Source organism: Oryx dammah, unplaced genomic scaffold, assembly GCF_014754425.2.
Source record: "Oryx dammah isolate SB20612 unplaced genomic scaffold, SCBI_Odam_1.1 HiC_scaffold_7, whole genome shotgun sequence".
Lineage (NCBI taxonomy): Eukaryota > Metazoa > Chordata > Mammalia > Artiodactyla > Bovidae > Oryx > Oryx dammah.
The window spans coordinates 14,030,915-14,052,405 of record NW_024070191.1 but is presented as its reverse complement, the minus strand read 5'-3'; the positions used below and the strand labels follow the sequence as shown (position 1 = coordinate 14,052,405).

The 21,491-nt window shown below is 43.9% G+C and overlaps 1 protein-coding gene across 2 annotated transcripts in view; it reads left to right on the top strand.

Moving 5' to 3' along the window:
- CENPU (centromere protein U) overlaps window positions 1-21,491 on the top strand; it is a 56,867-nt gene that overhangs the window by 26,621 nt on the left and 8,755 nt on the right. For both annotated transcript variants that reach the window (XR_005721488.1, XM_040243052.1), the window contains exons 5-12: window positions 10,427-10,487; window positions 10,970-11,203; window positions 14,476-14,542; window positions 15,637-15,745; window positions 17,562-17,640; window positions 17,851-17,898; window positions 19,012-19,073; window positions 21,060-21,216. Coding sequence is in view for 1 of the 2 variants with exons in the window: in XM_040243052.1 (XP_040098986.1) it covers window positions 10,427-10,487; window positions 10,970-11,203; window positions 14,476-14,542; window positions 15,637-15,745; window positions 17,562-17,640; window positions 17,851-17,898; window positions 19,012-19,073; window positions 21,060-21,216 (817 nt within the window). In the remaining variant the exon portion in view is untranslated. The remainder of the gene's footprint in view (window positions 1-10,426; window positions 10,488-10,969; window positions 11,204-14,475; window positions 14,543-15,636; window positions 15,746-17,561; window positions 17,641-17,850; window positions 17,899-19,011; window positions 19,074-21,059; window positions 21,217-21,491) is intronic.

The window sequence follows — 21,491 nt, the reverse complement described above, 5'->3', positions numbered from 1 at the left end:
GGTTTTAAGAGCGTAGAATTTTAGGTGATTTTACAAATTCTCTTACCCGTCACAAACGGGATGTTTTCTGGGGCAGGGTAGGAATAGGGGAAAGAAACTAATAATCCCAGAGGAAACACAAAGTCTGTTGTAAATTTCAGCTGTGTTGTCCCTTGGGTGCACAGGTTGGAGTTTTATAGATTTCTGTGGGGTAGCTGGGTCAGGAAAATCTGTACAAATGACTCAACATAGACAACTCGAGGGCCCACATGGTGAAGAGCTCTTCAGTAGCTGTAGTATGAATTATAAACTATTTGCTAGAGCAAACCCTGACTTAAGGACCTCTGTTAGATAATAAGTCAGTTCTAGTTACTGACTATATTTTGAGAGTAACAAACTGCATTTTTAAAACAAACATCCCACTTGGGCAGGAGCCTAGATGAGACGTCTGTCCGAGTTTCTCTATCTGGGGATGCCTTGTGGTCCTTGGTCAGTCGGGAGACTCCAGGTTTTCTACCAGATGTTACTGGAAATTCGTAACAAAAGCCGAATATTTGGAAAACTACACACTTCGTTTTAAACAGTGGTGAATGTATTTTTCCAGAAGAATTTTTGAGTGAGTGACACATTCACATGGTTTAAAAAAGTTAATAAGAGCCTTCATCTCTCTGTCATCACTCCGCTCCTGCACCCACTTCTTCCCTTCCCTGCCACTGGTTTTCCTCTCTTTTTTGGCTGTCCTGGGTCTCCCTTGCTGCCTGGGCTTTCTCTGGTTGTGGAGAGCCTGCTCTCCAGTGGCAGTGGGCGGGCTGCTCGTGGCAGTGGCTTCTCTTGAGGAGCGCGAGCTCCAGGGCGCTGGGGCTGAGCAGCTGTGGCTCCCGGCTCTAGAGCACAGCTCAATAGTTGTGCACAGGCCTAGCTGCTCTGTGATATGTGGGATCTTCCCAGAATAGGGATCGAACCTGTATCCCCTGCATTTGCAGGTGGATTCTTATCCACTGCACCGCCAGGAAAGGAACCCCCCCAACCCCAATATTCATTTCTTATGTCTTTTTACAGTTTCTTTGTGTTCTCAAAAGAAGTATGCGGTCTGACTGCTTACTGGTTGGTGGAGAGGAAAGTTTGCCTTACTTCAGATGCCAGCAACTGTAGGGGGAGAGGGGTGGACGTCTGTCCAAAGGCTGACACCCCTGCCCCTTCGTAAGCAGCGGGGAGAGCTTTCATAGACAGAGTGGGGGGCGGACTGCATGCAGAAAGAGCACAGTCATCTCCAGCCGTCATCTTCAAAATGGCCGTCGGTGGTCTGACCAGCGTCATCTTGGTTGTTTTTGGTACAGTTAATCTTCAGCTCCAGGGTTTGTTTGTTGCCGTTTCTTTGAGGCCAGTTGTGGCAGCTTGTGTTGTGGGTACAGCCTGGTCATCGTGTAGTTAACTTCTCCACCTTGGGTTTTAGAGTCTATAAGACAGCTACAGGATACGGCTCAGAATATTACCTTACAGCTCTTGAGAAAAGACTAAAGGTCCTTGGCTGTGCTTAATGACCACATTATTATTAGCCTCCTTTGACTGTTTTCCTTTGTTGCCACATTTCTCACTTCTCTGATTAAACTTATTCTTAGACTAAAGTTTTCCACAGATGAAAGTCAGGCAGAGGACATGGCCAGGGGTGAGGACCACAGGGTCCTGCTCCATTTCAGTCCCCCCTTTTCTTTGATTTTCTCAGTCTTGAGGAGGGACAAGTACAGAACAGGAAAGGCAATAAACTTTCGTAGTACCTGGACAAACATTAGAAAATTACTAGACATATTACAGTGAGGATAATAATCAAAATGCACCTTTGTACTGTTCTGTCTTCATGATTAAAGCTGATGTACAGTGTCTGTTTAATAGGCCACAAACAGGCTGTTTTATTTAGCCTAAAGTTCAAACTTAATCATATATAGGTCAGAATGACTTCCCCATACCTCAGTATGTGAGCACTTCATCCCTCATTTTCCCCTTTTAAGTTGCGACTCTTTCCATAGATAGTGTTGATAATCAGTATATTTTCCAGTGTTGCCAGAGTGGTTCACCTGCTCTGGGTCCATCCATGTCCCTTGGTGCTAGGCCTCCTTTTTATTTATATACTTGACTAGTTGTCCACATCAGGAGATAACTACTCAGATGCCATGAACAGGCTCTGGGTATGTTCATAGGGAAATGTGTTATAGGCCACACATTTTATCATCTGTACCCAGTTTTCACACAAACATTGTACATGTGCTTTAAGCTATAAAATTAAAGCCAGTAGTGCTATATACATCATGAGTAGTTATACTCTGTGACATCTTTACTGGACAATTTTTTCCATCCTGAATATTAGGGTCAAAAGTATGATTAGAAACAAAACAATTGCTTTCCATTAGAAGTCTCTGTTATCAGAATTAGATCAGTATTCCACGAGAATTGTTTTTTCAACAAAGAGAAAAAAAAATTTAGTCTTGCATCAGTTTACTGTTAATAACAATTTATATACCTAATTATATTTAGTCTAATCTTAATCCTGACAGCATACAAAATTTTGTTCTCAAAGTTCCTTTTTTATAAACCTTTTATCATTTTTTGGATCCAAACAAATTTGTCCTGTATTTCCCTATCCAGAAATAAACAACTGTAGGACAGTATTATCTTTTTTTTTTTTTTTTAACAAAAATATTTCCATTTGTTTATACCTTTTCTTCACCAGCAACTCATATCCTGTTTGTTTTACACATAGAAACGTTATCATTTTCACATTTCACAATTTTTAACTCTTGAAACCTTAAGAAAACCAAGTGATTGAAATGGTACACCAGCATTTTCTGATTGGCAAACTTAAGAACATACTCCACAACATCTAAAAACATACATTTTTTCATAGCATAATTTTTCTTCAGTGGTATAACATGCATGTTTAATAAACCAAAACATCTTTAATTTCCCTCTTGGTCTTATAAGAAGACAAAGTAGGTAAACTTAAATTTGTTTGATTTGTAAGTGCTCATATTTTTTTAAGGCAAATTAAATAGAGCTCCTTTACAAATTAACCTCAGCAATATCATCCAAAGACAAAAACACATATTGAGACATACAAATGTCCAGACCAACAGAGATCTCATTGTTTTATCTTTTCACATTTCATGAATAGGCATTGCAATTAAACTTACCAGTTTATGGATAATAGGTAGAATAGCCAAATTTACATACTCAATCTTAAAAGGCTTTCCTCCTTTTTTTTTTCCCCTCTTAGTTTGAAGTTTTATAATTAACCCATGGCTGGCATTCCAGGCAACATGGACTCTGGTTGTATTTCAAGGACACAACAAGCCTTAACTTCAGATTTCCTCCTACGCATATTTTTATTTTATCAGGGTCTGAAAAAAAAGTGTTCTATCAAGCTAGCTTTCCCTAACTGCATATGCAAAAACCCGGGTTTTGTGAATTCCAAGAGTTTCATCCTAACCATTTTTTTTCAGATTCTAAAGAATACTGTTGCCAAACATACATTGTGCAAAATAAATCAGCTTTCTTTTTCTTTAGTCATAATTTCCCAGCTAAAATTTTTCTTAATGAATTGAACCTGAATTTCCCATTTTACCTAAGGCAACAAGAGTACCAGTCATACAAATGGAATACATGCTCACACACCAAATGACAAATCTGTCACAAGCTCTCTCTGAGGGTGACCGGTTTAGAGCCTGAAACAAACACTTCCCTGACACAAACGGTCCTCAAAGCAATCAGATCTCAGAACCAATTGGGAAAATGTCCTTATGACACTTGGTGCTCACAGATGGTCTTCAGTGGTAGTCGGATGTCAGAACCAGTTAGCAAGAATGCCCAAGTAGCAATTCATGCTCACAGACAGTCCTCATTGGCAGACAGACATCAGAACCAACTGGCAAAAATGCCCAATAGCAGTCAGTGCTCACAAATGATCCTCAACATTAGACACCCACAACCAGGGGGCAGGAGTGCCAACTAGCACCTCATGTTCCAAACAGTTCTCAACATCATACACTCATCATAACTAGCTGGCAGGAATGCCAGAATAGCACTGCTGTTTAGCTGCTCAGTTGTGTCCAATTCTTTGCAACCCCATGGACTGCAGCACTCTAGGCTTCCCTGTCCTAAACTATCTCGGAGTTTGTACAAACTCATGTCCATTGAAATTGGTGATGCTATCCAACCATCTCATCTTCTTTCATTCCCTTCTCCTCCTGCCTTCAATCTTTCCCAGCATCAGGATCTTTTCCAGTAAGTTGGCTCTTTGCATCAGGTAGCCAAAGGATTAGAGCGTCAGCTTCAGCATCAGTGCTTCCACTGTATATTCAAGGTTGATTTCCTTTAGGGTTGATTGGTTGGATCTCCTTGCTGTCCAAGGGACTCTCAAGAGTCCTCTCTGGCATCACAGTTTGAAAGCATTAATTCTTCAGTGTTCTGTCTTCTTTATGGTCCAACTGTCACATCCTTCCATGACTACTGGAAAACCATAGCTTTGACTGTATGTCCGTTTGTTGGCGAAATGATGTCTCTGCTTTTTAGTACACTGTCTAGGTTTGTCACAGCTTTTCTTCCAAGGAGCAAGTCTTTTCATTTCTTGGCTTCAGTCACCATCTGCAGTGATTCTGGAGCCCAAAAAAGTAGTCTGTCACTGTTTCCACTGTTTTCTCATCTATTTGCCATGAAGTTGATGGGACCAGATGTCATGATCTTAGTTTTTTGAATGTTGAGTTTTAAGCCAGCTTTTTCACTCTCTTCTTTGACCTTCATCAAGAGGCTCTTTAGTTCCTCTTCACTTTCTGCCATTAGGGTGGTATCATCTGCATATCTGAGGTTATTGATGTTTCTCCCCACAATCTTTTTTTTTTCTCCCCACAATCTTGATTCCAGCTTGAGCTTCATCTAGCCTGACATTTCGCATGATGTACTCTGCATAGAAGGTAAATAAGCGGGGTGACAATATACAGCCTTGACATCCTCCTTTCCCAATTTGGAACCAGTCCATTGTTCCATGTCTGATTCTAACTGTTGCTTCTTGACCTGCATACAGGTTTCTCAGGAGGCAGATAAGGTGGTCTGGTATCCCCATCTCTTGAAGAATTTCCCACAGTTTGTTGTGATCCACACAGTCAAAGGAGGAGAAGTAGATGTTTTTCTGAAATTCTCTTGCTTTTTCTATGATTCAACAGATGTTGGCAATTTGATCTCTGGTTCCTCTGCCTTTTCTAAATCCATCTTGTACATATGGAATTTCTTGGTTCACGTTCTGTTGAAACCTAGCTTGAAGGATTTTGAGCATTACCTTGCTAGCATGTGAAATGAGCACAATTGTGCAGTAGTTTTAACATTACCCTTCTTTGGGATTGGAATGAAAACTGACGTTTTCCAGTCTTGTGGCCACTGCTGAGTTTTCCAAATTTGCTGGCATATTGAATGCAGCACTTTTACAGCATCATCTTTTAGGATTTGAAATAGCTCAGCTAGAATTCCATCACCACTACTAGCTTTGTTTGTAGTGATATTTCCTAAGGCCCACTTAACTTAATCCAGGATGTCTGACTCTAAGTGAGTGATCACACCCTCATGGTTATCTGGGTCATTCAGATCTTTTTTATATAGTTCTTCTGTGTATTCTTGCCACCTCTTCTTAATATCTCTGCTTCCTCCTAAGTCCATACCATTTCTGTTCTTTATTGTGCCCGTCTTTGCATGAAATGCTCCCTTGGTATCTCCAATTTTCTTGAAGAGATCTTAGTCTTTCCCATTCTGTTGTTTTTCTCTCTTGCTTTGCACTGTTCACTTAAAAAGGCATTCTCATCTCTCCTTGCTATTCTTTGGAACTCTACATTCGTCTTTCCCTTTCTCCTTTGTCTTTCACTTCTCTTTTTTTCTCAACTATTTGTAAGTCCTCCTCAGACAGCCATTTTGCCTTTTTGCATTTGTTTTTCTTGGGGATGGTTTTGATCACCACCTCCTGTTGGATGTTACGAACCTCTGCCCATTGTTCTTCAGTCATTCCGTCTGCCAGGTCTAATTCCTTGAATCTGTTTGTCACCTCCAGTCTATAATCATAAGGGATTTGATTTAGGTCATACTTGAAAGGCCAAGTGCTTTTCCCTACTTTCTTCAATTTAAGTCTGAATTTTGCAATAAGGAGTTCATGATCTAAGCCACAGTTAGCTCTTGGTCTTGTTTTTGCTGACTGTATAGAGCTTCTTCATCTTCAGCTGCGAAGAATATAATCAGTCTGCTTTCATTATTGACCATCTGGAGATGTCCATGTGTAGTGTTGTCTCTTGCTAAGTTGAAAGATTGTGTTTCCTGTGACCAGTGCATTTTCTTGGCAAAACTGTTAGCCTTTGCCCTGCTTCATTTTGTACTCCAAGGCCAAACTTGCTGGTTAATCCAGGTATCTCTCGACTTCCTACTTTTGCATTCCAGTCCCCTGTGATGAAAAGGACATCTTTTTTTGGTGTTAGTTCTAGAAGGTCTTGTAGGTGTTCATAGAACTCTTCAGTTTCTTTGGCATTAGTGGTCGGGGCATAGACTTGGATTACCGTGACATTGAATGTCTTGGAAACAGAGATCATTCTGTCGTTTTTGAGATTGCACCCAAGTACTGCATTTCGGACTCTCTTGTTGACTATGAAGGCTACTCCATTTCTAAGGGATTCTTGCCCACAGTAGTAGATACAATGGTCATCTGAATTAAATTGGACCAGATAGTACCAGGGCTCACAAACAGTCCTCAGTGGCAGTCAGAACCAGTTGACAAGAATGCCCAAATGGCACCAGCGCACACAAATGGGAAGGTTGCCTGTCTGCACACTGGTGGACTTACCTGGTCTTGGAGCTCGTCAGCTTTCCCCAAATACTAGTTTCCATTCTACCAAGGAAAAGATTAAGCTTGTAGCCAGAGCCAAGCAGGGGAGAAACAGGGAGGATCCTCAGAACAAATGGTTTAGGCAGCTGCTCGAAACATCCCCACATCCTCTAATCAGGGCTGGCTAGCCACGAGCGGCAAGCTGGTACATGTCATGGCCACAGCGCCCCCTGGGAATACCAGGACAGCCAGGCACCATGAAAGCGCAGGAGCCAGCCCCACGCTGGGCACCAGGATCTTAACCACGAGGAGTGTGTGGGTCTGGCTACTTGCCACTCAAAAGCCAATAAACCAGGTTGGTGGAAAGGAAAGATTGCTTTGTTTTAGAGGCCAGCAACTGTGGGGGAGAGGGGCGAACATCTGTCCAAAGGCCAACTACCTCCACCTCTGACAAGCAGGGGTGAGAGTTTTTATAGAGAGTGGCGGCCAGGGACGGCATGTAGAAACAGCACAGTCATCTCGAGCAGTCATCTTCAACTGGTCATCGGTGGTCTGACCAGCGTCACCTTGGCTGTTCTAGGAGCAGTTAACCTTCAGTTCCAGAGTCTGTCTGTTCCCATTTTTTGAGGCCAGTTCTCGGAATTGTTGCAGCTCATGTTGTGGGCACAGTCTGGTCATCATGCAGGTAACTTCTCCGCCTGGGGTTTCAGCATCTGTAAGACAGCTCACAGGATACGGCTCAGAATGTTAGCCCTTGAGACAGAACTGAAAGTCCTTGACTGTGCTTAGTGACATTATTATTATTTAGTCTCCTTTGACTGTTTTCCTTTGTTTCCACATTTCTCACTTCTCTGATTAAGCTGATTCTTTGACTAAAGTTTTCCACAGACAGAAAGCAGGCAGAGGACATGGCCAGGGGACAGGGACCGCAGGGTCCTGCTCCGTTTCATTTGTGCCTGTCAAAGTAAGAGTACAGAGTTTTCACCTTTTTCAAATAGACAGGGTGCCTTGCCACCTGGCTTTTTCCGCTCTCTGTATGTCGCAGAGCTGTGCGTGTCCATGCACGTGGAGCGTCCTCGTTCTTCTGTTCACAGTTGCAGGTTTTCCATAGTCTGGATCGTTGTTGCTTATTTCCCCAGGCCTGGGTCTGCAGGCAGCTGGGTCTTTCCCAATCTTCTGCTGTCACCAGCAGTGCCGTAATCAATAAGGTGATCCATACTCCAGTTCACACACAGGCCTGTTTCTGTAGGATGTTTCCATAAAGAAAAGCCTCGGTCACGTGAAACGTATGATTGTCATAGTTACTGCCAAGTTCCCACCAGCATGGCATCAGGCTTGGATTTTTGCCAGGGTGCTGTGCTAGCTCAGTTCTAGTTTGTATTTTTCTCATGACTGAGTTAAGTAACCTCTTTTCTATGTGTTACAAGTGCTTGAATTTCTTTCTGCAAGCTCTTTATATCCTTTTTCCGTGTTTCCCATGTTGGTCATTTTCTTTCTGACTTCTATGACTGTGTTTAAACATGAGTGAAATTAACCCTGTTTGTCATAGACAGACCCTGGCTTTCAGGGTTGGGTCAGAGGACTGGCCGTCCGCTGTTGTGTAGGGTAGGGCTGCCTAGGAGACTGAGTGCTCGGTCTTCCGGAGGAGGTCGGGGGCGTGGTGTGGAGGCATCAGGCTGCTGTGTCCATGGGCCGGCGCTCAGTCCTCCCGAGGGGGCTGGGGGCTTGGTGTGGAGGCGTCAGGCTGCTGTGTCCATGGGCTGGTGCTCAGTCCTCCCGAGGGGGCCCGGGGGCGTGGGGTGGAGGCTCAGGCTGCTGTGTCCATGGGCTGAGAAGAGTCAGGTTAAGGCTGAACACTTGCGGTGGGTCAACAGTGTGGACCTCTTCAGTGACCTTGCTTTTGGGGGTGTGTGAAGCCCAAACAAAAAGCCTCATTTGGATGAGTTGGACAGGGTTTATCCATGGATACGGAAGGAGGTCGGGGCGGAAGGGATGCGCGGGGCGGGGGCGGGCCAGCACTCTGGAGGCGCCTCTCCTGTCTCTGTCAGACCCTCTCCTCTCCCGCCCCTCCCGAGTTCCTCTCAAGGCACCGCAAACCGCCACCCCCCCCACCCCCCGCAGCCGCTGTCCCCAGGGCTCCCTCTGCCCAGCCTCTCTCCCAGCCCCGAGCTGTCCTCCCCGTGGACCGCACCCCCCGGACGCCCTCAGGCACCTCGGACTCCACAGAAGCGCCGCCTCGTCAGTGTCAGCAAGCCGCTTTGTGTTCTCCAGCCGCACGGTCCTGCCGGCACCCCGGCACCCAGCAGAGCAGTCCGGGCCTCTGCTGGCGCGCTCTGTCCTCGGCCGTCTCTGCTCTGCCTCTGGCTGCGTTCTCTCTCGCTGTGCACCGCCACGGTCCAGGCTCCTGCCGCCTGCTTCTCCTGCCTGCTCCCCTCCTGGTCCCTCTGTCTCTGGAGTCGCACCCCCTCCAGACTCACCTCCCACCTCCCGGCACAGTGTGTCCAGCGTGGAGGCTCTCACGCCGCCCCCGCTCCGTGTGCAAGGGTCACTCAGGCACCCGTTTGGCTCCCCGGGTCAGTGGACACCGAGGCAGTGAGGACTGAAGAGGTTTGTTAGCATCCGTGAGTGTTACAGGGGGATGGATCAGGATGAGACGGCCTCAGACCCCAGCGCCGCTCTCGGCTCCCGCCCTCCCTGGTGCTGCCATCTCCGGCGGTCTCGGGCAGGGGACTGCCGCTCCCGTGACCCTCGGTGCAGATGAGCAGCGGCGCTGCGCCGAGCACGGGGAGGGGCGAGCAGGACCCTGCGCCTCGCTGTCTTCCCGGTCTTGACCTTTGGCTTCTCTGGCACTGTGTTCTCTTCAACAAGATGTGCGCTCTCTACTGATTCCCGTCCTGTCCCTTGATCGTCCAGGGTGTTACACCCGTCTGCTTCTGTTTACTTTTCCTTCCCCTTCCCTTTTTTTCCTCTGCCTGAAAAAGTGCTTTCAAAAGTCAGCTCATCTTATAACCATGGTGTCCCTGGTGCCGCAGCCAGGCGTCCCCGTCTCCCTCTGCTCCGCTATCTATGGCCTTCCTCCTAGACGCTGATCCGGTCACAGGAAGCCGCCTCATTGTTCAAGTGATTGTATTCCTCATACTTGAATTTCGAAGTTGGTGTTAAAGGGCGAATGAAAAAACTGAAAGCACTCTCATCAGAAATTTAAGTTATTTTTCCTTTTCAAAGGATGAAAGAAGGTATTCCCTTTTCTGGTTCCTAAACTTGGGCCTGTATCTGTGGCTTGGTACCGGTGGTGCCTGTGTACGGGGAGTGGTGGCGGAGGGAGGGGCGCCTCTGACGGGGCCACAGGGGCTGCAGTGACTGGCTCTTACTGCCTGCCCGAGCTCAAGTGATGCGGCCTGGGTGTGCCAAGGCGTAGGAGGTGACGGTAAGTCTGGGGAGGTGGCAGGCCACCCCCCGCGGCCCGCCCCCCCACCCACCGTAACAAGTGGGAAATCTCATTAAACTGTGCTTGTGTTTGTGTCAGAGGAGCAGCTTTTAGAAGACACGTGTGAATAAAAATGAAACGTGTGCAAGATATTGATGGTTTGTTCTTTGGTACAGTTCGGACACTTCTGAAATTGAAGCAAGTGAAAATGAGTCTGTAAAGATTAGTGCCAAAAAGGTATGCCTGTTCTCCCATCTTAATTTGTAAGATATTTCCTATACTATTTAGATTGGATGCAAGTGGAAGAAATGTTTTGTAAAATATTTCATACACTGTTTGACTGCAAATAGAGAAAATGTTCGTGTAGCAGCATTTTTCAGAAAGAGTTTATTATGTTTCAGAAGGTACTTTTTAGAAATAAAAATCAGATCGTTTTATATCTGAAGTATTTCTCATCACAGAGATCTTAAACCTCTATGTACCATGTCAGTTTTCGTAACGTCCATGTAATGTGTGTAGATGTCACGGGTAATTCGACACACTGTTGGGAGTGTTTCCTGATAACCCTTTAATCCAGTGTCCACTAGTGAGGTTACCATCTTCCTATTACATTCAGTCTTGAAGTTTGGAGATAAGAAATGTGGATCTTATGGTTATTTACTAACAGGAATGGTAAGCATTTGTATTTTCTAAACAGTAAGGCTGCTTTCTTGATATAGCCAAGAAGAAAACTCAAGCCCATCAGTGATGAATCTGAAAGCCCTGAAGAAAGTGATGTAAGGAGAAAAGTTAAACCCACAGAGAACATAAGTACCTGGCATGGAGCTGTTTTAGCTACAGCACTTCCAGAACTTTCGGAGAAACCAGCTGAAGTGGTCACTGCTCAGAAGACAGGACCCCAGAGTGCCAAGTCCTCTGCTGAGGAAGTGACGCTGGCCACAGGATGTCAGCGGGTAAGAGTGTCTGCCATCCCCCTGGAGAGGGGAGAAAAGCTGAAAATGTCTAGGGGGAGGGAAAGCATTTTCTTTTTCCTTCGCTTCTTTTGAGAGAGAAGTTTTTTATTTTTCTTATTATAAAAGTTTATTTACTTCAGAAAATTTAGAAGGTATAGAATGGAAGATAAAATCCTTTAATTCCATCACCCCAAAATAAAATATCTGCTGCATGTTTTGGTCTACACTCCTTAGTCTTTCATTAAGCTTTTCTTCCCCTATGCGAACCACGTCCTGGTCTACACTCCTCAGTCTTTCATTAAGCTTTTCTTCCCCGCGAACCACGCTCCTACACATGATACTTCATTCATGAATGTGCCATAGTTTAGTTAATCTCTTACTAATGAAGAAGTGCAGTTTCTAAAATGTAAGTGCTTTGATTTCTCTTTTCCTAGCAGAATATCTGTGCGCATCCTTGGCTATTTCCTTAGGAAAGAAATTGCTCTGTTAAGATTTCTGGGTCATATTTATTCTCTTTTAAGATTCTTGACATGAAATATCTCTTAATCAAGCTTTTAATATGTCATAATATGCCAGCATCTTGATTTTGGACCACTGAAATGGATTTCAGGCTTCTGAACTCCAGATCTATCGAAATTTCTTTATTAAGCCAAGTTGTGGTAATTTATTATAGTGGCCATAGGAAATAAAACATCACCCAATAACTTTTCCTTTTTAGTATGCTTTTGGGTTCTAGAACTTCCTTTATTTTTTTTCCTTCATAGTTTGTTTCTTGGCTGAGATTCCTTATCTGCTTAATCATTAAGTCCATCATTTCCTTCTTGGGACATGTTAATATTTATGAGAGCGGCTTTGAAGTCTCTGCTTTCTAGGTCAGGTACAGTCAGCCCTCTGTATCTGCAGGTTGCACATTCCTAGACTCAACCAACTACTTGATAGGAAATATTCGGGGACAAAAATTACATAAAGTTCCCCAAAAGCAAAAGTTGAATTTGCCACACACCAGCAACTATTTTCATAGTATTTGTATGTATGTCATAGTATTCATAGTATTTGCATAGTATTTGTATTAGGTATCATAGGTAATCTAGAGGTGATTTAAATGTAATGGGAAGAAGTAGGTTATGTGCAAGTGCTACCATGTTATACAAGGGGCTTGAATATCAGTGGATCTGGGGGTCCCTGGGGGATCCTGAACCCACCTTCCTTGGACATTAAGGGGTGACTATACCTGGACTATGGTGGGTCAGCTTCTTTTGAGTACTTCTTTTCTGTCTTGACTACAGGTCACATTTTTTGTGTAACATTTTTAATCTAGTAGTTTTAAATTGTGTGTTATACATTGTTGTTGACAGGTGGTTGAGATTTTGAGTTGTGTTGACTGAATGTTGACTTTCATTCTAATAGGTAGCTTGATTATTGGCTGATCAGCTTGAACTTCTGTGGGTGTGATTTATCCTTTGTTGGGGTCAGTCTGTGGAAAGCCTCAGTGGGTCTCCCAAGCCTCTCTAAGTCAGTGGAACTCAACCTCTTTATTAATAGTGTCAGTCACTGTAAAACAGAATACCACAAACTTTGTGACTTCAGACGACATACATTTACACCTCCCACAGTTTCTGTAGGTCAGAAGTCCAGGCTCGCCTTAGCTGGTGAGGGTCAGGGTCTCACAGGCTGAAGTTGAGGTGCCAGCCAGGACCGAACTCTCACCTGAGACTCGGGATCCTCATCTGAGATCACACAAGCTGTTGGTAGAGTTCGGATCTTTGTGGTCTTGTTTCCTCTCTGGTGGAAGCCGGGGGTTACACTCAGCAAGCAGAGGCTGCCCCGAGGCCCTCCCCACAGGGCCCTCTCCCGCCGGGGCAGCTGGCGATGCCTTCAGAGCCAGCCAGGGCCTCTGAGTCTGCAGCGGTGGCCTCCTGCGTGATGTGACTGACCGGGGGGTGACCGTCCCACCAGAGTCACAGGAGCCACTCACTCAGAAGCAGGGAGCACACAGGCCAGTGGGAGTCGTGCTCACCACACCCCAGGCTCTGCTGAGTCTGGCCAGAGACTGGCTTTAGGCTTAGCTGGAATGGGTCTAGGGCAGCCCTAACTCTCAAGCAGTGTTTCTTAAACCTTTTTCATTGTTGTCTTCCCTAAGAAGCCTTTTTAGACATTTTTCCTCCTAACGATTCCAACTGAATTTTAACATCATAAATATACTGTGTTTCTGTTTATGTACCAGGTACTTCAGAGGGTCATAAACTGTTGTACTGTAATCTCTAAGGCTGTCTGCCCCCCCGCCCTGGGGACAATTGGAGATGGCATGATCTCGGGCACATTCTTACCCCTGAGCTGGGGTCTCCCCCCCGCTCAGCTGGATCAACAGCTCTTAACTAGTTAGTGAGGCCTCTGCGTTTTTTCTAATTTCCGCCAGTATTCCTTGTCCTTTATCACCTGTTACGTCCTTGATCCCACGACAGCACATCCAGCGCCCCTGTGTAGCCTCCCTGCAAGCGTGGAGTAGGCGTCAAGGACCCTCAGGGACCCCACCCAGACCCCTTGTGTCCTCTTCCGACAGCCTGTTGCAGGGGCTTCGGCCGCTGTGCCCTGCTTTCTGCCTCCTCAGCAGGGCAGGACACTGTTCTCTGTGGGGATGCAGCTGCTGTGCTGCCGTCTGAAGGAAGGTGTCCCGGGCCTGGGGGGACCGAGGCAGCCATAGGTTTGCATTCTGAGCGTCTCAGACTTGTCCTGCGTGTTGTCCGATGCCACCCTCCTCCCTGCTTTATGGTTGTGCATGGCAAGAGAGCTAGTTCAGAAGCTGTCACTTCATCATAGCTTGGAGCAGAAATTGAGCTGATTCCACATATTATTATCTTAAATGATAAAAGCTCAAGTTCCTCCAAGGCACCCATTGTTATACGGCAGCTGCAAGGTTTAATGACTTTTTATTTTGAGGTAGTTTTATTTGTTCAGTGTTCCCTTATATTGTTAGATAATTTATATGATTAACATATTAACTTAGAAAAAAATGAGAACGTGAAAGTTAGTCACTCAGTTGTGTCCAACTCTGTAGCCCACCAGGCTCCTCTGTTCAAGGGATTTTCCAGGCAAGAGTGGGTTGCTGTTTCCTTCTCCAGGGTATTATCCCAACATAGGGATCGAATTGTAGCTAAAGTATTGACAGTGTCTGATAATGCTGTCTTAATTCTTGTTTTAAGAGAACCTTCTCTTACATGAAAATCTTTGCTGTGGGTTGTTGTGGTTTTTTTTTGTTGTTGTTGTTTTTTTAGAAAGCTCAGAAAAATAAGATGTTTCCTGGCAAAAGGAAGAAACCAAGAAGTTATGCCACAGACTCAGGTAATAGAACAGTGTTTTATATGTAGTCAGTCATTTAAGAAGTTCTTTATTAAAAATATATTTTTTAATTTGATAAAGTAGTACATTTAAGTATATAAAATTTCCACTTTAAAAAGTTAAAAAATGTGTGACTTTGGAGTAGCTGAGTTTTCTAGCAATCTATCATGAAAATTTTCAATATACAACAAAGGATAGAGAATTGAACAATATATATTCATATACCTACTAACTAGATTTTACCATCAGAATTTATTTCTACTTGCTCTAGCACCTATTCATTAATCTATTTTAATTTTTCATCACGTTATACACTCTTCAGACATCAAACTATGTACTTTTAGAAGGCTTTTTTCGTTCAGCGTACCTTTGAGATACATGCATATTATTCTGCATCATTTTTATTGGCACAAAGTTTATTGAAAAATGGGAGGAAAATAAAGCATTTTCTCTCTTCAGTTTTTTAAAAGATAAGTTTTATGTTTTTATTATAAAAATGTTTATTTTAGAAAGTTTCAAAGGTATAGAAAGGATGATAACATCACCTACAATTCCATCACCCCAGAGTAACTGCCATGTTTTTTGATCTATACTCTTCAGTCCTTTTACTGAGCTTTTCCTCACCATAAGTGGGCTCATATCCTTGTCATTTGGTATTCTACATACCATTTTAATGAATATGTAATATTTCATTCACAAATGTACATAGTTATAGTTAATCTCTTATATCAGCTGTCTGAATCAATACACGCAGTAATCTTCATGTGTCCTAGAATTGATCCGTCAGGTAGATGAAAACTAACAAAACACAGTTAACAAAGATCTGCTTCACCAGTAGCATTCAGTAACAGCAGGTACAGCAGGGTAACTAAGGGACGGCTGTGCTTTTGCTGCTTCAGAAGTGGGCCAACCAAGGAGGCGGCCACTAGAGGGCGCCCTACTGACAGGGCCTGTTTGTTCCCCCGTGTTTCTTCAAAACCTCTGTACTATTTTTAGCAATTTGGTGGAATGCTTTTGTTGTAGGCTTTCAGATCCCTGGACCTAGAGCTAAATTGCTGATAATCAGTATATTAAATTAACCTATCCTGATGTTCTAGATACTTCCGACTGTGCACCTATTTGGTGTTTAAAAGAAAAGAAAGCCAGTGACATCACGGAATTAGATGTGTTTTTGTCTGCATTCGAGAACATTCTTCTAGAGTATGAGTGAGTCTTTTGATGTTGTCATTTATGTCCCTAATAAATTTCCCTTGAGATAGCACAGCTTGATATGTAGAACTTTCATTATCATTTTTACATACTTTTAAATTTCTATTATACTTTTTTCTGTAAGCCTCTGATTTAGTAGTATGTTTTTGTATGTCCATGTATGTGACTTTTTAATTTGTGTTTATTAATCTTCTGTCTTAAATAGTTATAGTCCAATTTCATGGACTGGTAATACCTATTTTTTAAATACTGAGGCTTCCTTTATGGCCTAGCAAATAATCTGTGGGGAAGCTCTAATTATTGGATCTGTGTAGAATCAGTATTACTCAGTTTTTCCTGGTATTTCTATCAATTTATGCTATCTCTATAGAGGTTATTTTACTAGGATATCATGTTTAAAATTGCTCTTTTAGATTGAACATTTTACCCTTATGAAGTGACTCTTTTCATTCCTAAAAATGCTTTTTTTTTTTTGGTTTTAAAATCTTTTATCTCATATGTCACTAGATTTCTTTAGCTACTATTTGCCAGTTTTACATTCTTTTAACTTTTACTTCCTTTGTCTCACGTTAAACTGTTAATTACAAAATCCTTTTTAAGTCCAGTGTCCATCTTTGAATTTCACTTTAGTCCATTACACTTAATTACCCGTATTTTTAGAATAATGTATTTATCCTTAAATTTATAACCCCCCACCAGTAAGATTAGAACTTTGGCAAGCTGTGATATCTTAGTCTTCTCTCTTTGCCCCCACCCCAAAGCACATCATGTTTATAATACCTGGACACTGTTTAATTCTGGGAAAAGGGCGATCAGAGTTGATATGAAATGGCTTCTGTTATCTGTTTCAACTCAATATCTAGACTTTGAACTTGCCAGAACCAGTTAACTGCAGCTTCTTAATTGTTCCTGGAGTCCTCCTCATAAGGCTTTTGGGGCTATATGTGGTGGTTGGTTACCCTGTGGAGGAATGAGGTCTGGGGTTTCTTATTCCACCGTCTTCTGATGTCACTAGAAATACTTTTTAACATCTTTTTTTTTTTTTTAAGTTTAAAAGTGCAGGCCATTTCTCCTGCTTAGCGTCTGAAGAATTAGGCCATGGGCCTAGTCCCCTTCTCTTGGGTGACTTTCCCTCATGTATTTGTCCCAAGAAAAAAATGGCTATATGACAACTTCTCATTCACACAAGAGGTTTATTTTCAATTCAGACTTTAAATTATAGTGTTGTTCTGTGACAAGGCCGAGCAGGGGTTAGCTCCACCCTGGCAAGGTGTGGGTCACCATGGGTCTGTGCCCAGCTGCGAGGAAGGGAGACTGGGCTCTTCTGTCCCTGATGACAGGGACCCAAACCAGTTTCTTTGTTTGAGTCAGCTTTTGCAGAGCTGAAGAGCTGGCTTCTGGCTGCTTACGCATCAGTTAGTCCAAATGTGTGGCCCAGTCCCGTCCCCAGTTGTGGCAGAGAGGGAGGAAAGGGCTGAAGTCTGCTGGCCACTGGATCAGGCGGCAGGGAAGCCTGGGCTTGTCTGGGACCATCACTTTCCACATGGTTTAGTGTCTCCTGTGGCTTTGGCCTGTGTCGGGAAGAGCTGGCCACATGTGTGAGGACTTAGAGTTCTAGTTCTTTTTCTTTTCTTGAGATGCTTCCAGTATTTTTTAAATCTGAGAAGGCGGTGCAAGCTGACCATGCCATCTTAGATATTCAGAATAGCACATACCAAACTGTGGGTATCTGGGAATGCTAAACAAATGAAACACACCTTTCCAAATCTTTCAGAGAATACCTAAGTTTGACTTTTTCTTAATTCTGCTACAGACAAAAAATAGACTCTCGGATTTGTAAGGCAGCCATCAACAAATTTCATTCTAATTTGAAAGAAGAACTCATCAAAATGGTAAGTTCAGTGACATAAATTGTTTGGTCTAATTTTTTAATTTTTATTTTTTTAACTAATCCTGAGCAGCCCACTGTTGTCTTGGAAAAGCTTGCATTTGCTGCCAGTGTGGTGAAGAGCTCCTTAGAAACTGGATATGACATGTTGTAAACTGATAAATACTTGACTTTGGGAAATGCATGCAAATACTTGTTTTTTTGTTTTGTGTAGCTTCAAGAAGTCCAGATGTTGAAGACTCTGAAAAGGAAGAATGCTAAGGTAAATCACTTACATGATTAAAGACACAGTCCTGTAGAATGTGCACATAGATGGCAAGGAAAGACCTGACTCTGGGTTTTGTGACCTACAGTTTGTCTAAGGCCTTTTATCTTTTTAGTCAGGCTTTTGTTTGGTCGATCTAATGACTGTTCAGGTGAGTACTGATCAAGTCAGTAATGTTGTTGAGATGTAGGCTAAGGAATTGGGGTCCCAGTTGGCCTGAAAACGGCGCTCAAGCCCAAAATGACCACTTACATGGTTGAGTATTATGTGATATGTTTATCACTACTGTGTATGTCAGACGTCTTTCAGACTAAAGAACTGTGTCGTGTCTCAGAAGGGGAGGCTAGGAAGAATACTGGGTCAAGGTCAGGAGATGATCTTTCTTGTCATGGTGCTGCTGCCGCCTTGATGTCCTGCTGCCAATCGGTCCGCAAGGAAACACGAGGCCCTTCCAGCCCACCTGTTTACAGTTGGACCAAAACACATCCCTTGTTCTAGCTCTAAAGTTGCATGAACCCACGTGTGGAAGCACAGCCCCCCTCTATGTTTATAACAGAAATAGGCTTGAAATGGATAGTTTTCCTTGGGTGAAAAACAACAGCCTTTGTTGTTTTTCAGTTTTAATTTCTTGTTGGTCATTCCTACATCTCTCATAAGAAAGCAGGAGTAGTCTGAATGTCCAGCAGTGGAATATGAGGTAGTCGCTGAAAGTGATAGTTGAGATGATGCAGTGAATTCTGTTGAAATGTTCTCTGTAAAATACAAATTGTGTCATGGCACTCCTATGCTTCAGTATTTTCCTAGTGTACCTAGAGGGCATCGGAATGTCTTACTTGATAGCTCACAGGGTGGTAAAATACGGCCCTCCACTTCAGGGCTATCTGCAAGAGGATCCCCCTGGACTTCTCCAGTTCCCTGTTCTTTCCCTTCATAGCACACGTCACAAGCTGTAGTTACACCGTTTGTACGTCATGTCTGTCTTCCCTGTGTGACCAAAGTTGCTAAGAGCGGGGTTTGCTGTGTTTCCCACTGTGATTCCAGTACCTGGCACAGTGTACAAGGCAGTGCTCAAATATTTACAAAACTGACGTAACAAATTTTTGTTACTAGATGATCTCCGAAATCGAAAAGAAAAGGCAACATTTGATTGAAGTCCAGGATGAATTGCTTCAGTAAGTAATATCGGAATCCTCTTTGAGAACTTACAACAAGGATTTAATTGTGGCATTTCGTGTGAGGCTTTGCTGTAAAACTTGCTGCCGGGTTGCATTTAAACACCAGGTCTTCTCTGAGCTTGGGAGCTCAGTCAAGGGAGGTTATACTGCCGAGCTGAGAAGCTTTCAGCAAATCAGCCCTGATGTTTCCACCACTAGCTCTCCCAGTTCCCACCTGAGAGGCGTTCTGATTGGACACTAAACGCGTGGACGCGAGGTTTGAGTGCAGGCCCTACCACTTCTTGGCTGGGCAGCCTTGGGCAGGCTGCTTATCCTCTCAGTGCCCCAGTTCCCTTATTTGCAATGAGCATAAGGGTGACTGTACCTCACAGGGTGCTGTGAGACCTAAGTGAGTCGATGCACAGAAGGTGCCACACAGTGACCGGCATAGCATACAGTGTCGTACGAGGCGTCACCAGTCTTCATGAGTGTCGTTGAGACGTATCGCTCGGTATGACACACCTGGGCCCAGGTGTCAGGCCAGAAGAATTTCCAGGTCTGTCTCCACGTGTGCTCAGGAAGACTGGAGTGCAAGCCGCCTTCCTTAGACAGGACGGCCGGGCGAGCCGGAGGGCTGGCAGCAAAGCGGCAGCAGGCTGCGCAATGTCAGGTAGGCTCTCTGCCCTTCCGGAGCCTTCAAACAGTGTGGGAAGTGGGCTTAGAAGACAGCCTGAGTGAGCGCAGAGTTCAAAGATGAGACCTGCCCCAGAAGTCTAAAAGAGGGATGAACAGGTTGTCTAGGCCTGTGGTTTCCCGATCCACCCTCTGGACAGGTGCTGCTGGCCAGCGCTGCAGCCTTCATGGGCCCAGGCCAAAGTCAGAAAAGTAATCACGACGGGATGCTTTTTCAGGTGTTAGCTGTGTGTCGCTGGGCGCCGTCCTAAGTGCCCTATGTTACCAACTCATTAATCATCACCATAACCCTGGGAGGCAGGTGGTTTGGCCACAAGACAACTATGTAAGACTTGGATCTGTCTCACAGACCTTTCAATTCTGTTTCTAGACAGAATTGTAGAAGTTGAGAGGTATAGTATTTTGAAAAGGCATAGAAATGAAATGTGTATCGTTTTACATGTGGAAAACCCAAGGCACAGGGCAGTAACGTGCCGACAGCCCCCCACCCGGGAATGGGGGAGCCGGGACCCAGTGTCTGCCCACTGGCTCCCAACCTAGCGCCCCTGCCCACGACCCTGCTGGCTGCCAACCCAGCACTCTTGCCCACGACCCTACTGGCTCAGGGGCTTTCCCAGAACGTGGCAGTGGTTCAACGCACAGAACTGTTACAGAGACTTCTATAAGATGATATTAGAGCAGGTTTTAAATATATCTTTGTGAGAATGAGAGACGGTAGCCATTCCCCATTCTTTTATAAATTGGTCCACAAAATCCAAGGTGTCCTTTTTATTTCATGTGCTTAGAAGACTCACGAGCCACTGAGACAGAAAGGAGGTTGCCCAAGGTTGCACATCGCATCCAGGCACTGAGATAGTTTCTCCACTGCTTTTATTAGACTTGGGCAAAATTCAGTAAGACAGAGGGGCAGAGGAAAGGCTTTTTGTCCATGCTTTTACTGCCAAACAGCAATGTTGGTCTACATCCGTCTGGGGCGCTAAAATCTTGATACCCAAGTATATGTTTTAATTCAGTAGTTCCTAAGACTCTAAAAATGACTTAATGTACTTTAAGGTACATAAGGCATATTTTTCTGTGGGCTTCACTGCTAAGTACTTTTTAGGCATTATATTTCAGAGTTTTTGCTATATTTAAATTGATTTCAGAATCATTCACATTGATAATTTCAAAGCTAATGATATCTTAAACCACCTAGTCCACCTCCCCTATTTGTTTGCTTCACTCAGAATCCTTACACACTCCACCTCATACACCTTAGGCTGTAGTTCCACTTTGTCATTTCTTTTTGGGAAAAATACCTTTCTGTTTTAGGGTAGAACCAGAGCTGAAACAACTACAAATAAAGTATGAGGAACTTCAGGAGAGAAAAGCTTCCCTTAGGAAGGCAGCATATTTCCTGTCTAATCTTAAACAGCTTCATCAAGATTACTCAAAAGTTCAAGAGGAAGAACCAAGTGTAAAGGAAACAGTAAGTTCAGTTTTTAATTTTCACTCTGCTTCAGAAGACACAGGGCAGCCTGTTAGAGAGCTGGAGCTTGGAGGGGAGAACAATGGAGATGCCAGGTCTGCCCAAAAAGCATCCCTATAAACTGGTGAAAGTTTGTTCACACCACTTCTTTAGATAATTAAGGCCAGAGAGGTAAAGGAAAATCCAGAAACACTGATTTTACTAAGGTATTTAAGCTTCAGAGATCTGAATTTCTTGAAGGGAAGTGTATCCTCTGGACAAAATTCAACTGTCTT